Genomic DNA, 15,083 nt, shown 5'->3' on the forward strand with positions numbered 1-15,083 from the left:
CTCAATGAATATGTCTGGCAAAACTGCATGACAGTAACTAGCTACCTAACCATGCATCATGGGAAGGATATTATGAGGATGACAAGCTGGCCCTTCAAAACAAATTAAGGATGGGACCAACTCTCTAACCCTTATAACCTATTTTAGATATACGTTTAATTCTAACATGGGTTGTCTGACTAAGCTGGTTTTCCAGTACTCCATTTTATTATAAACGGATCATGAGTACTACTGCGATACCACCACACCTACCTAGCTATATATATACCTGTCTCACACTCCAATAAATTAAAGAAACCACACTTTAATCAATAAGTGAAGTCATGTTATATCTATAAATAAATATCTTATAAAAATAAATTTAATTATAAATAATCGTGGTTTGATAATATTAGATCTATTTTATAATAAAATAAAATTTATAACTTAACATACCGTATTATCAACTAATTATAAGTTTACTTTTATATAATTTCTAATTTATAGACCAATTAAGCATTTCTCTACCCATAATGACCAGGCCAATTAATATATACCTAATGAAATCACTCACCCATGGTTTACATGATCGATCCAGTACTTTAAATAGTACTGTATGATATCCAATAAAGTTATTTATTTATTTATTTTTTTAAACTTGAGTTCTTGGGGAATGCTTTTTTTTTTTTTTTTTTTTCCTGGTGCATTCTTGTCATTAGGGTAAAAAACAAAAATGGGTGAACCGGTATATGATTATTTTATATATAATATATCACTATATTATATATTTTATATTTTATATATTATATATAATTAATATAATAATTTTGTATTATATTATAAATTACTAATTAATATAATATTAAGTTTTAAAATCTCATATAAATAACTATATATTATAATATATCACTATACTCTATAATACAATTATAATTTATATTATAATATACTACAATATATTATCACTATATTATTATATACTACAATATATATACTATATAATATACCGGACCGGAACCTGTAAAACTGAAAGTACCGATTTAGAGATGTAATTGGTGCAGTATCAATTATTCGAATCTCAAAATTAGTATATATATACATATTCGGTTCTAAAAATATATCTAAAATCAGATCAAATCAAACCGGTTACACCCTTACATATTTTCTCGTCCTTGGCCCCACATTCTCTCCTCATTGCAAATCTGCACATCTTTCCATTGCAATCAATCATCCGTACTTTTTTCTCTTCCTCAATAGCTTCGTGGGTTCATGGAGAAGAAGATGAAATTCGCCAGGGTGTTAGTTACATTTTCTTTGATCTTCCTGCCTACTGCAATATAAAAATGAAACACTATATTCAATTAATGACGTGAAAACTCCCCGCCGTTTATACAGGCTGGTTGTAAGAAGGATTTTTCTATATAACATTGGTGAAATTGAACTCAGGACGAGAAAAGTGGTTTCTATATAAAAAAACTTATTATAAATCAATTAAAGAGTAACGTCTTACAACCACTTTATTACCTTAAAGTATATATGTAGGATGGTCATACATACGTACATACATATAGGACTAATTAAATGAAAGTCGCTCTCAGCTGTCAGGGATTGTTACACTTTGTCGTTTCGCTTCGTTTCTTGGGCTTTCTCTTTCTGGTAAGCCTAGTTTCTCCAACCATGAGTATAAGTGGATATAGTCAGGTTTCTGGGTGGACCAAAGCAGTGGTGGTAATTAGGTCACAGCAACCTTATTTTGTTCATATTTTTCTTAAGTGGACAGCCAAGGACTACTCTCTTCCATGGAATTACTACAGGCATGCCTGCTATTGATATATCCGTGATGAAGTTCGTATAAACTACCCTTAATCGATCACAGCATGCACATGGCATGGTTATGGTGAAGCATGCTGCATTGAGCCAGATGGACCATTACTTCATATTTACCATTTATTCATCAGACCCCCACACCCAAAAAAAAAATAACATGTTGATCAAAATGCCTTTGACGACTATGGCACTTCAGCATTAACGTACGTACATTGCAAGAATCCACAAATGCATACCTCCCTCTCTCTCCCTCTCTCTCTCTGTGATTTCATGTAAGATCAGGTGCATTTTGGTAGTTTCACCTATAAAGTTGGGATTTTGAGGAAAGTAGAGTTATCAGCATGCAGAGCACTAGGTCATATAAGGATACTGTCTTCAATACTCTTCTAATTTCCAAGCCAGAAGAGAAATATTAGGTATGCTTGAGATTCTATACTCAACCTTCCCCCCCTCTCTCTCTCTCTCTCTGATCTCTCCCCCTCCCTCCCTCCCTCCCTAGCTATCTTGATCACCAAGCATGTTTTTTTATATTCATATTTTTTATATGCTTCATCATATCCTAAAAGCTTACATGTTTTTGGACTATTGAATTTGTTTCTTTTTCCTAAATCAAAAAACATGGAAATTCTAATGTGTAAAAGGGTATAATTCCTCTTATTTTCTTGCTCTTTCTTTATCTAGAACACAGGAAAAATTTAGTATTGGAAATGGGACGCGGAAAGATACCAATCAGGAGGATTGAGAACCAGACCACAAGGCAAGTGACCTTCTCCAAGCGCCGATCGGGGCTGTTGAAGAAGACTCACGAGCTTTCTGTTCTTTGCGATGCCCAAATTGGGCTCATCATCTTCTCAAGCACTGGAAAGATGTGTCAGTACTGCACTGAGCCTTTGAGGTACGTTGCCTATTATTATTGCATATATATATATATATATATATATATATATATTATTTTCTCTCAAAAGATTGAAATACTATTGCTCTTAGCTTAGTATATGTTTTCATGACTTCTGCTGAATTGTATCTTTGTCTCATGTCTTGAATGATCCAACCTTGTCTTGCAGGGAAGAGCTTATAAATTAAATTGATCTATGACTTTGTTTTTCCCTGTGATGCATGCTAACTAGCTAGGGTTTTTCGTTTACTTGGTTTTTCAAACTTTTATGTGTGTTTGTCATGTGTCAGTGAGAGAGAGAGGGGGAGAGAGATTAGATTTAAGTCCCATTACCCCGAATAGGTTCAGATTGACCAACTCGAGTGGCTTGACTTACTGTTAGTTTCATGCTTCTGACAAATTAGCTAGCCTAGCTAGGGTTTTTCCTGCCATCATGCAACATACATGCAAGTTATAAGTATGGTTGAGGCAACTTAATTTATGATGTCATTAATTTCTTTAATTTAGTTGCAGGTAGCTGGCTGCAACCAGCTGCTGGCCTGCAACAATTATATATATATATATATATATATATATATATATATAGATCATCAGATTTGGATTATCTTGTCCAGTACTGTTGGTATTTTATTAATTTATCTACTATATATATGATCAGTGTTCCGCATTGTTTATAATTATGCTACTGATTGTCTTCTGCTTAAAAACATTTGATAGTTTGGGCAATTAATATTCAATGCATGCACCTTTCATTATGTTCCTACTTTATATATATATATATAGGAAAACCAACGATATCATTAATAATAAAGATTACATATATTTATCAAGGTAAATAACTTGAGAAAGAAAATCTGGAATACAATCCCACCACATCTCAATATTTGCAACATTCCAAGCATAACGGGCTAAACAATAAGCCACCATATTACCGGCCTCCCAATAGACATGAATAAAAGAGCAAGAACCAAAACATTTTGAAATCTTTGTGATTTCTCCAAATAACACACCAAGGATGGAATCTGCCACAATGTTTTGGTAGAGTTTCAACAAGCATCAAACAATCACTCTCAACTATTAACTGTGAGATCCCCATGCTAACACATAACTAAAACCCTCGAAAAATGGCTAATAGCTCAATAGCCTCAGGTTCCTCCATTTCCTGCTCCATCATGCCGGGTGCCATAATCACTTGCCCCTTAGCATCTCTTAGAATTACTCCTATTCTCGTCTTTTGAAGACCACAGAAAGTAGCACCATCAACATTAAGATTTAGAAACTCCACAGGTGGTGGTTTCCAATGTAAGAACTGTTTAAGAGATGCTCTTGGAATTGACTTCACTTCCTTATGGCTACTCATAAGAGCCAAAGCAATCCTGTTACCTGTTGAGGACTCAACATCATCTTCTCAAATTCCATCTTATCCCTTCTATACCAGAAACCCCAAGCTAGAGAAAAGAAAAGTTCCAACTTTTCCTTGTCCCTCCCCTCAACAATGTGTAGAGCCACATCAAAAAGTTTAAAACTCACATTTCTATCCAGAGAAGAAAAATATTGCTGCCATACCTCTCGAAGATGACTACAACTAATAAGAGCATGATTAAGATCCTCAACTAGATAAGAACAGAAACTGCACTTCCCTTCTGAAATAACTTGCTTTTTCATCAAATTCTCTTTAATGGGAAGACCTTCTTTACAAGTTCGCCATGCAGAAACTTTTACTTTATTAGGAACTTGTAAATTCCACAATAATTTCAACAAGGCTTGTTGTCTCTTAGCATTTGAGGATTTTGCCATAGAGCTCTTCTTCTAACCTGAGATGGACATATAACAGCTCCTTACTGTAAATCTACCACTTCTGTCATGCATCCAAGTCCATTTATCTGCACTGGCACCTAGGTGTATCACAACTTTCAGGATGTCTGCTACCACATTTGGATTGAATAGTGTTCTTATTTTGTCAATATTCCACCATCTTGTAGTTTCATCAATGATGGATGCTACTAAGTCTTCTCAAGTGTCCATTCTAATAGAAACTCCTTCCTCCTCTAAAGGCTTGTGACCTGGGATCCACTGATCAGTCCATAAAAGAGCAGATTTCCCATCCCCAATCCGCCATTTACACCCTTCTTTTAACCACTACTTCTTTACCTCCCAAATTTTCCTCCATGTATATGAAAGATTATAGCCCAAGCCAGCTTCAAAGAAAGAGGTATTTGAGAAGTATCTTGCCATGAAAAGCCTATGCAGCAACATCTTGCAAAAGTCTCCACCCTTGCTTTACTAAAGGGCAAGGTTGAAATTCCTCAAATCTTTGAAACCCATCCCCTTTCTTAATTTCCTCTCACACATTATGTTCCAGCTTATCCAATGAATTATTCTCTCATCATTTTTTTGGCCCCACCAGAAGTTGGACATCAAACCTTCTAGCTCAACACAAAAACCTGTAGGAAAAAGAAAGCATCACATGGAGTATGTTGGTATGGACAGGGCAACAGCTTTCAATAAGACCTCCTTACCCCCTTGTGACAAAAGTTTGCCCTTCCAATATTGAAGTTTTTGCCACACTTTCTGTTTTATTGCTTGAAAAGCTCTAGTCTTTGATCTTCCCACAATTGGAGGAAGTCCAAGGTATTTCTCATATTGTTGGATTTCATTATTGCCCCACAACTGCATAATCTCTTCTCTAGTCTCCCTTCCCACATTACCACTGAAAACCATTGTTGTTTTCTCTTTATTAATTTTTTAACATGATACCCTTTCATACTCCTCCAACACAGCTTGCACCCTCCTGTTTGCCTCCACTTCTACCTTACAAAAAATAACATTATCATCTGCAAATAACAAATGATTAATGTTTGGTGCACCCCTACAAATTTGTACAACAAAAATTTCCTTTCTCACACCTACTGCCTTCAACAAAGCTATCAACCCCTCTGTGCAAAGTAAAAACAGATAAGGGGACAAAGGGTCCCCTTGTCTCAGCCCCCTACTAGGTCTATTTGGCCCTTTTGGTTCCCCATTAATCAACATTGAGAAAGAGATAGTTTTCACACAATACATAATCAAATCAATAAAGGCTTGCTGAAATCCCATCACTTCTATCACAAATTGGATGAAATCTCACTCATCCTATTGTAAGCCTTGCTCATATCCAATTTCAAAGACATGTATCCCTTCTTCCCTTGTTTCTTATGCTTTAAAAGATGTACCAATTTATAGGCAATTAGCACATTATCAGTAATTAAACGACTACCGCAAAAACACTTTGACTGTCCTCAATAATGCTAGGTAATACTGATTTCAACCTATTGGTAATGACCTTAGTAATTAACTTATAAGCCACATTACACAAACTAATAAGCCTATAATCTGCCACTATTTTAGGGGACTCTTTCTTGGAAATAAGAGTAATATATGTATGATTAAGGGGGATTGGGAATTCACTTGTACTTAAAGCTTCCAATATTGTTGAACTGACAGACTTACTCACCACATGCTAATACTTTTTTATAGAAAACAGGGGACATCCCATCAAGACTAGGAGTTTTTGATGGGTGCATATGTTTCAAGGCTGCCACTACTTCATCTTCAATGTATACCTTTCCCAAAGTTTCATTCATGGAGCTTGTCGCTCTTCCAACAAGAGGCCCCAAAACCTCAGTAGAACCCCTCGAGTTAGAACTCTCAAATAATTTCTCAAAATAGCTTAGGATGACACTGTCTCTCTGGTCTCCCCACTGCCATAGTCCATTCCCATCCTTGATCTTCACCAACGGTTTCTTTTTCCTGTCTCTGAGAAGCCTTCATGGGGAAATACATTATGTTCTTACTTTTAATTACTATATAATTGGTATTGAAATTCCCTAGCCGAAAGAAAAGGGAAAGAGTATTAATTTGTGGATGAAGATCAGGAAATCAATTGTATTTTGGGAGTATTTACAATCTTAAGAGGCCAGGAAATAAGATAGTTTCGTGCATGCCACAAAGATAAATATACTCCAAGCTCCACTAGTAAATTTTCTCGAGACACTTTTTTTTTTCTTTAAAGGAGCATTAGAATCTTTATTCATAACAAAGCTTTTATACCAGAGCAGCAATACAATGAGGTATTTCCTCTACATAAAAAATGGAATCAACAATATTTAAAGCATCCCTAGCCAAAGCATGAGCAACCACATTAGAAGTTCTTCTAATGTGAGTAGTTGTCCATTGTTGGAAATGAGCCAAAACAGTTCTTGCATCATTGAGTCCCATTTTTTTATACCATTCACAACATTAAGAGCATCCCCTTCCAAGATAATCCATTGAAAACCAAGATGAAGCCCAAATTTAGAAGCATGGAAAGCAACTAATGAGTCAGCAAGGAGAGGGTCTGGTAGCAGTGATTGTTTCATCCTCATGGTTGCCAAAACCTGTCCCTCACAGTCCCTTGCTACAGCTCATGGTTTCATCCTCATGGTTGCCAAAACCTGTCCCTCACAGTCCCTTACTACAGCTCTAAAACCAACCAAACATTATTGTTGAGAATCCACTAATGCATCCCAATTAATTTTGACTATGCCTCGAGGTGGTGGCACCCAAGGAGATAGAACATCATCTGCTCTAGGAACTCTGATATGTTGGACTTGATTATTGGTATTTATATCCATAAGTCTTTGACCTGTTTGATTGAACAATGCTAAGGGAGTAGTGAACTGGTTCTCAAACACCACTGCATTTCTTCTCTTCCACAATTTCCACATAATAACAGCAATCTCCATAAGCTAGCTCTCCTTCCTCCATTTTATCAAACAGATGAAACAACATTAATAATTCTTTGAAGCACTGATCTGCAATCTCTTGGATCAGCTGTAAACCCACACATCTCTTGCAATCTCTTGGAGACACGTAGCTACAGTAGAACTCATTCTAGACGTTGCACGGTCTAATTTCATTAATCTTGTCCAACAATTAATTTATATGCTTCTTAATTCGATCGAGTTTTTCTTGCACCAATTGATATATATATTATACTTACTTCCAAGTTTCAGTTATTAGTGCAGATTAGTAGTCGACTTACAGTCTTAATAAAATTGTATATCTTTAATTAATTAATTAATTGTCCCTGCAGAATGGAGGAAATCATAGAAAGGTACCAAAAGGTCACTGGCACTTGTGTTCCTGAGCACGATGCCCGGGTACGTACGTAGGTTTTATTGATCTACATTTAAATGTCTCATTATGCAGTACTCTAATTATATACCTTATATGTTTATGCCAAAATTAAATGAGGTGGTTAGATCCTTATGCCCTAATTTACTATTTGTAGGAACAAATATATGCTGAAATATCAATGCTAAGAGCAGAAACTCATCGTCTTCAGCTTGGTATGCAACGTTACACTGGTGAGGACATGAGCTCCTTAACGTACGAGGATTTGGATCAACTTGAACAAGAACTAGAGCACTCCATTAACAAGATTCGAGATCGGAAGGTATTATTAATAAATATGAAAAAATCTATTTTCAAGCGTGACAACTTTTTTTCTATAATTTTAATGGGTCGACGTTCCATGATATATATGTAATTATATATACACTAACTTAAAAGTAATAACAGTCATAAAATCATGCGCACTACAATGTTTTTTTCTTTTTCTCTTGTTTTCATATATCCTTTTTTAAAACAAGTAGTATTGTGCGTGCGTGTCATGCGCAGAACGAGCTCTTGAACCAGCAGATGGACAACCTGAGAAGGAAGGTGAAAATTCTCCGTCTATGCAACATACATGGACACACACATGCACACGACGAACTTGCATTCAATAATATAAATCTCCTCTTGTCTTGTAATGTTCAGGAGCGGATGTTGGAGGATGAAAACAGCAGCATGTACCATTGGGTAAGTAAAAGATTCAAAAGAGCTCCAATGGATGTCCAACCAAACAATATAGATTTGGATCACTTCATTTAGTAGTAAAACCAAACAATATAGATTTGCAAAGAAAAAAAATAGTGATCAATGGAGATTCAAGATAACTACGTGCTTTGGCTGATGGCTATGGACAGATTCAGGAGAACCGAGCAGCCATAGAGTATCAGCAGGCGGCAATGGAGGGAAAGACAGTGGAGCATCAACAAGTTGGAGATCATTTCTCGTTATATGGAGACCAACCCAGTAGTGTGCTTCAACTTGCCACCATTCCTCCTCATATTCAGCCATATCATCTCCAACTTGCTCAGCCCAATCTTCGAGATTAACTTTCGTCTCTAATTCCATAGGGTATGGCATCAACATTATTATCATTATTTCTACAACATCATCATCATATATAAATCTTATCATCATCTACAAAACTGCTAGATATGCCAGCCATCGAATTATAGGCCTGCACATATTCAGTAGGCTCACTTAACATCAAAAGGGTGAATTGGTTGCAGACTGATGCAAGTAGGTGTGTCCAACAGGCATTTTGTGCAGTTTCAATCATAAATTTTACTTCTTTTTTAATTGACATAAATGGATCATTATTGAGATGTGGGTTAGAATGGCTATCATTCAGCTCAGTTAGGAGGCATCAGACAGCTTCCAAGACATGGAAAAAAACATGAATAAAAATGATTGTGCAGCATGTTTTTCAAATGAGTACTGCTACATCCACAAAATAATTACACAAAATAATCTCACAAATTGACATGACTTCTTCTGATCTATTAGATCTACTTTATAATAAAAGTAACTTTACAATCTGACAAACCAAATCAAGCCATATCAGTTTGTAGAATTGTTTTTGTATAATCCCTTTGTGGCTAAAGTATTTCCCCTTTCAAATGGGTTTGTTTCTTGGTAAAACTAGAATGTAGAATGTGTTTTGCATTATCTACACCTTATGAACTAGAAATATTCACAAGTGAGAAGGTTCCTAATTCCAGACTTCCCTTCGTTGTTGGGGCTAAACTCACTCATCCAAGCAAATCAATAAAATCAACAATATCATGAATCATTCACTTTATATTCTTTCTCAATTGTTTACAAGTTATTTTTGCACTATATCTTCTTTGAATGCCTTCTGATAAGTTAATTTATTAATGTATTTTCAGATTGAGGTTTAGTGAGATGAGCTTCTTATATGATCAAGAAGATGAAGGAATAAAAGCTCATGACATTGTTATCAAGATGAAGACTCGCGGTTACTTGTGTGGAACATTCTAAGTTTCTGAACCTACGTATTTTAACTAGTAAAGAAATTTGTTAGCATTTTCAAATAACTCTATCCAGCCGTTTACCAAGGAATTGACTCTAGTATGTTTTAAAAGTTTCCATGCACTCTAGCAACTATTTTGTTAGCTAGAGAGAACAAGAGAGCTATCTATACATGAATGATACGATCATTTAATGGTAATGTTCCTACTCAGCTTGCCAGAAGGAAGTAGTAACTTCTCAAGTAGTCTCTACGGTATGATTGAGATTCAACATTTTATTTCATTTACAATGGTTTTATACCTAAACTCTGGAATCTTAATTTTTTAATACTATATAACAAAATCAAGTACCTCAAAAAGCAGACTCAACGAAGCTTCAGTTTATTACACTACCTAGCTACATCCAAAATCGGAAAATTGAAGTGAGCAAACACAGCTACTTGATATATACTTTTATTGGAGTTTTTTATATCCTAAGACTTGAAATAATAAAATCTTTTATGATAGCAGGTTTGACCCATGAAACAAACAGTTAACCTTTTTCCTAAACCACCTTTACTCTGGCTAGAAAACTGTCTGATACATACTATTGTACAAGAAACAAATCTAAATTTCGTAAATGATGTCTTGATCGACATTGCAAAACCCAGATTTTTTTTAAAGCAGTCTATGTAGTGGGTGAAGATTTATCTTTTTTTTCTTTAAAGCAGACCGTAGAGGATGGAATGTGAGACTAAACACTTGGGATAATAATCAGCATGACATGTCAATCCTGAATGAGATGGATGCAGACCAAGGTGGCTCTTGTAAGAGCAACCTTCTTAATTCAAACTAAACCTCCCCCTTTTTGAACCTTAGATAAGTGGAGAAAAATCACATAAATTACATATCATAAAATCATTAGCATCAGAAACCATTAAAGCCAGCTTCACAGGTTCAATTTAGCCGAACAACAATGTTTGCATTATTCCCATGATATGACAAAAATACGATTTATAAATACAACAATCATATTTGATTTTTAGGGTTCCCATGATTGTGTATGTATTCCCGCTTATTTGGTAGGCCTATTTAAAATACGATTATGTCCCCTCCAAAGTTTGCAATGATGTAGATCTATTGATATTATGTGATGCCCTACTGATAATTTCCTCAATCGATCAGCTGCATACCCAATTATATCGTGATGCTGATGTAGGGGGATGAATGAGGAATTCAATCAACACACGTATATTCAATTAGCATACAGACCTAAATGATAAGATATTAGTTGGAAGCCAATAGCCACCCTCTTATGTTATTAGCAACAAACTGCTCGGCTTTCTGGAATCTAATTTTTTTTCATCAGTAAAAAGAAGAACTTGACCATATGATTGTAATTACAGCACAGATTTCATTTTCAGCGAAGCAATATGCCTTACTAATAATGCAGAAGAAACTTTCAAAAAGGCACCTTAGCGCATTAGTAAACAACCCATTAAACATCCCAAGGGAGTAAGACTTACTAGTTTTGTCAACTAAGGCCTGCATGTGACAGAACATTCTTCAAGATAAAATGTCCATTTTCTGCAATTCACAGTGCCATACAGGTCATATAATCTCACAGGATATGTAGCTTTCAAGTCTTTGAACAGCTGGCACCTTCAGTATGATGGCCTGTTAACTGGAAAAATAAAAAATATAAAGGAGTAAAAGCCTGAAGAAAAAGATGAAAACAGTGGAATTATTGTAAACTATTTGTGCAGTATAATGACCTTGAGTTCTTTAAATGTATAATGACCTTAATCTCTTTAAATGGCCTCCAAATCCATTAGTAGTTTGAAATATTAACAAATTTATTTGAAAGATTAAGCACATGTACAATATCCAAACTATTATAAAAAAAAAACAAACGTTTTCTTGAAATTCAAGAGTTCATCATTAATGGATCATCAATATTAATAAGGGAAGAAGGACAGATAAAAACCTTTAAGTTCGTGTCTTCTGCACAATGTAGTGCTATGTAAAGCATTTTACCAACTAGTGGATGGGGGTGGGGGGCCTAAGCCCCCTGGGTTCGTCTCTGCTACAAACCCTACATCTGCCTCGGAAGGTAACTTGCTACCCATCAAAAGCTGACAACCCTGACCATTTTAAGAATTAAGAAAACATGGGAGGCCACAGATTCAATACAAAGGCAAATAATGTATAACTGTGCAAATCCGAAGATTTAAAATCTAGGGGTCGAAAGGATAGAAAAATAAACCAAACAAATCCTTTAGAAACATACTTTTGCATTTTGAGTAAGTTTCTAATGAATTTGGGGAAAGTTTAGGTAGGGAACCAATGATCATTTTATTTTGTAATATACTCAGGAAAGGTCCTTCTAACTGCAGAGCGAGAATAATCAATGATTGCAAGTAAAAGTATGTGAAATAATGCCTCCCCAGAAAAGCTAACCTTATGTCACCTGTGTTAAACAGCTTTAGAGCCAACATGAGCATCTGCTACAGGAGGGATAGCACAGATTGATCTTATCTAACAGTTATGAGGCTAAAATTTTTTCAGCAAATGCACTATTCTGTTCACCCAATATTATCCAAATATATGCAATGCCAGTCGTGGAATCCCATCGTGCTTGGTGACTCCCTCTGATGATTTGACAAAACAAAGAGATGATCTGGAATAAAAGAATATTTCTTAAAAGAAGTGTGCGGTTGTGTCTTATATGATATATTTGGTATAAACTGCAGCTACATTATTCACTGAAGTACCTAAGTAGATAATTGGTGTATTATGTAAGTTTCTTGAGCGAAGGCCAAAAAAAAGGGAGCATCGTCTTTAAAAGAATGAGGGACAGCAAATCAAGTGAGGTAAAAATGCTTCATTTAGTATTCTCTGCTACCCCTTGCAAATCTGAACTTGAGAGCAGAATAACCTTTCACTCAAAGCATCATATGCCAAATCCTTTTAACTACCAAATTTTAATCATTCTTTTCACTGACCCATATAAGATTCTAAGGAATTATTCAATCCTCTCAATTGCTGTGAACTTCCATAAAATTCATTGGATCCGTGCAGACATATATCATATCCTACAAACAATATTCTTGATCTTCATAATCGGTATGATATTTAATTTGGCGTATAATAAACTTAAGCATTGCATAAATTTGTTCCGAGTCAGGATGTGTTTTATCCTGAGCTATGAACCTATGGAGGTTTCCAAATATTTCCACAAAACTAAACCCAGGAGACTTCTTCACCCCCCTCCTCTCCATAGCTTCTCTCATGGTTCTTGCATCATCCCAGCGCTTCTCAACTGCATAAATATTTGAAAGGCCAATATATCTACCATCATGATCAGGCTCCAATTCAATAAGTTTCCTTCCAACTATTTCTGCAAGATCTAATTTGTTATGGCTCATACATCCACTAAGCAGAGCACCTAACATTGAAGCCGTTGGCTCCATGGGCATTTGACTTATAAATTGATATGCCTCGGTTACTTGACCTGCACGTGCCAGCACATTTACCATGCAAGCATAGTGCTCACTCTTAGGTCTCATGCCATCTTTACAAAGGCACTCAAAGAAATGCCAAGCTTCCTTTACTAATCCTCCATGAGCACAGGCAGTTAACAGGCACAAGTATGTGATCTCATCCGGGGTGATCCCAACACGCTGCATTTCTGAGAACAATTCAAGGGAATCTTTGACCGATCCATGCGTTGCAAGCCCTCCAACAATGGCATTCCAAATCAGCACATCAGTTCGACCCATTGGAACCCCACGGAAGACAGCCAAAGCCTCCTCTATCGCCCCACATTTAGCATACATGTCCACAAGAGAAGTCAGCAAGGCTAAGGCCAAAGGCAGACCATTATCAACAACGTACTGGTGCATCATCCTCCCCTTCTCAAGTGCACCTAAGTGGGCACAAGCACCCAAAACACTGACCATAGTCACTTCATTGGCCTTGGGCCCAGCAGCACACATTTTTTCAAACTTAGCTATAGCCTCCCCGTATTCCCCAATCTTGACATACCCATCAATCAAAGAGCTCCACGACACAACATCCCGCTCCGGCATCAATTCAAACACTTCCCTCGCTGATTTCATAACCCCACACTTGGAATACCCATCCAACATTGCATTCCAAGAAACTAAGTTTCTTGCCAGCATTCCATCAAATACCGCACGTGCATACACGACATACCCACAAGAAGCATACATATGAATCAAAGAATTCTGAATAAACCTATCAGACTCAAAGCCAGTTTTCACGACATGGGCATGCACCGCCGCCCCAAGTTCCTGCTTCAAAAGGCGTGATGACGCCTTCAGCAGAAAAGGGTACGTCAAATAATCTGGTGAGACCCCAGCCCGCAGCATTTTGACAAAAACTGAGATGGACGGATTCGGGTTTTTGCTATTTGAGTAACCCCTTATAATTGTGTTCCAATAAAAAGTTCTCGGACTGGAAAGTTGTGAAAATACCCTGTATGAGTACTCGATGTCACCCCAATCAGAAAGTGCAGACAAAGAAAGAACTTTTGATACAAAAGGGTAGTCTTGGGAGAAGCCAATAGTGGTCAGGAGAGCATGAATTTTCTTTAGCTCAAGCATGCATTTGCATTGGTCAAGAATGGTTATAAGGTGTTGGCTCATATTGCCATTTCTGCAAGGCAATGGCATTATGGCACACCCAACATTGACTGATAGTAAGGGCGTAAAACTGTTGGAACACTTTCAAACGCCTGCAGGTTAGGGGAAAGCATATCAATTGCGAAATCTAGAAAGTCGCGACACGAAGGGCTATAAACAAACCAAAAACAGAGAAATTTGGTCAACAAGAAAGTCGTACAAATATCCTTATTTGTTTTTTTTTTTTTTTTTTTTATAGATGAGTTGATTTTAAAATTAAAAAGTTAATAAAATATTATTATAATATATTTTTTAATATTATTTTTATTTTAAAATTTGAAAAAGTTAAATTATTTATTTTATTTTGTATAAGAATTTGAAAAAATTATAATGACGAGATGCGAGGTTTTCAAAATTTTAAATTTTAGTCTTGAAACAAACCGGAAGTTGTGCTACGTACAGACCCCATTAGGGGCCTACAAGCGCACAAAGAGAGTGTTTAGGTCATTTTCTTATAATTTTATTTAAACATCAAAAATATCCCTCACTTCATCTTCCCCCATTCGAGCAGAA

General features: G+C 36.1%; 2 protein-coding genes across 8 annotated transcripts; one reads left to right on the forward strand and one right to left on the reverse strand.

Moving 5' to 3' along the window:
• Window positions 1-2,041: 2,041 nt before the first annotated feature.
• Window positions 2,042-10,217, forward strand: LOC108988461 (protein TRANSPARENT TESTA 16-like). 2 transcript variants are annotated; one of them, XM_018961728.2, is made up of 8 exons: window positions 2,042-2,222; window positions 2,488-2,701; window positions 7,815-7,881; window positions 8,013-8,177; window positions 8,402-8,443; window positions 8,543-8,584; window positions 8,752-8,965; window positions 9,784-10,210. In XM_018961728.2, exons 2-7 carry the CDS (start codon window positions 2,514-2,516, stop codon window positions 8,941-8,943), a joined length of 696 nt encoding a protein of 231 aa, XP_018817273.1. In that variant the 5' UTR covers window positions 2,042-2,222; window positions 2,488-2,513; the 3' UTR covers window positions 8,944-8,965; window positions 9,784-10,210. The 2 variants fall into 2 exon arrangements, with proteins under 2 accessions (XP_018817273.1, XP_018817274.1); XM_018961729.2 differs by lacking the exon at window positions 2,042-2,222 and having other exon boundaries at window positions 2,372-2,701; window positions 8,067-8,177; window positions 9,784-10,217.
• LOC108988459 (pentatricopeptide repeat-containing protein At5g08305) lies at window positions 8,859-14,635 on the reverse strand. Of its 6 annotated transcripts, XM_018961721.2 has the most exons (5): window positions 12,639-14,635; window positions 12,325-12,544; window positions 11,852-12,008; window positions 11,391-11,548; window positions 8,859-8,952 (listed from the first exon to the last, which is right to left on the reverse strand). In XM_018961721.2, exon 1 carries the CDS (start codon window positions 14,559-14,561, stop codon window positions 12,960-12,962), a length of 1,602 nt encoding a protein of 533 aa, XP_018817266.1. In that variant the 5' UTR covers window positions 14,562-14,635; the 3' UTR covers window positions 8,859-8,952; window positions 11,391-11,548; window positions 11,852-12,008; window positions 12,325-12,544; window positions 12,639-12,959. The 6 variants fall into 6 exon arrangements, with proteins under 6 accessions (XP_018817266.1, XP_018817270.1, XP_018817269.1 ...); XM_018961725.2 differs by having other exon boundaries at window positions 12,335-14,635; XM_018961724.2 differs by having other exon boundaries at window positions 11,852-11,999; window positions 12,325-14,635.
• Between the last annotated feature and the right edge of the window lie 448 nt (window positions 14,636-15,083).

This window comes from Juglans regia, chromosome 13 (assembly GCF_001411555.2).
Source record: "Juglans regia cultivar Chandler chromosome 13, Walnut 2.0, whole genome shotgun sequence".
Taxonomy (NCBI): domain Eukaryota; kingdom Viridiplantae; phylum Streptophyta; class Magnoliopsida; order Fagales; family Juglandaceae; genus Juglans; species Juglans regia.

Coding starts and splice junctions, on each gene's coding strand:
- LOC108988461 (XM_018961728.2), top strand. CDS start 2,514: ATGGGACGCGGAAAGATACCAATCAGGAGGATTGAGAACCAGACCACA. Junction 2,702..7,814: donor TACTGCACTGAGCCTTTGAG/GTACGTTGCCTA, acceptor TTGTCCCTGCAG/AATGGAGGAAATCATAGAAA. Junction 8,585..8,751: donor ACAGCAGCATGTACCATTGG/GTAAGTAAAAGA, acceptor GGCTATGGACAG/ATTCAGGAGAACCGAGCAGC.
- LOC108988459 (XM_018961721.2), bottom strand. CDS start 14,561: ATGCCATTGCCTTGCAGAAATGGCAATATGAGCCAACACCTTATAACC.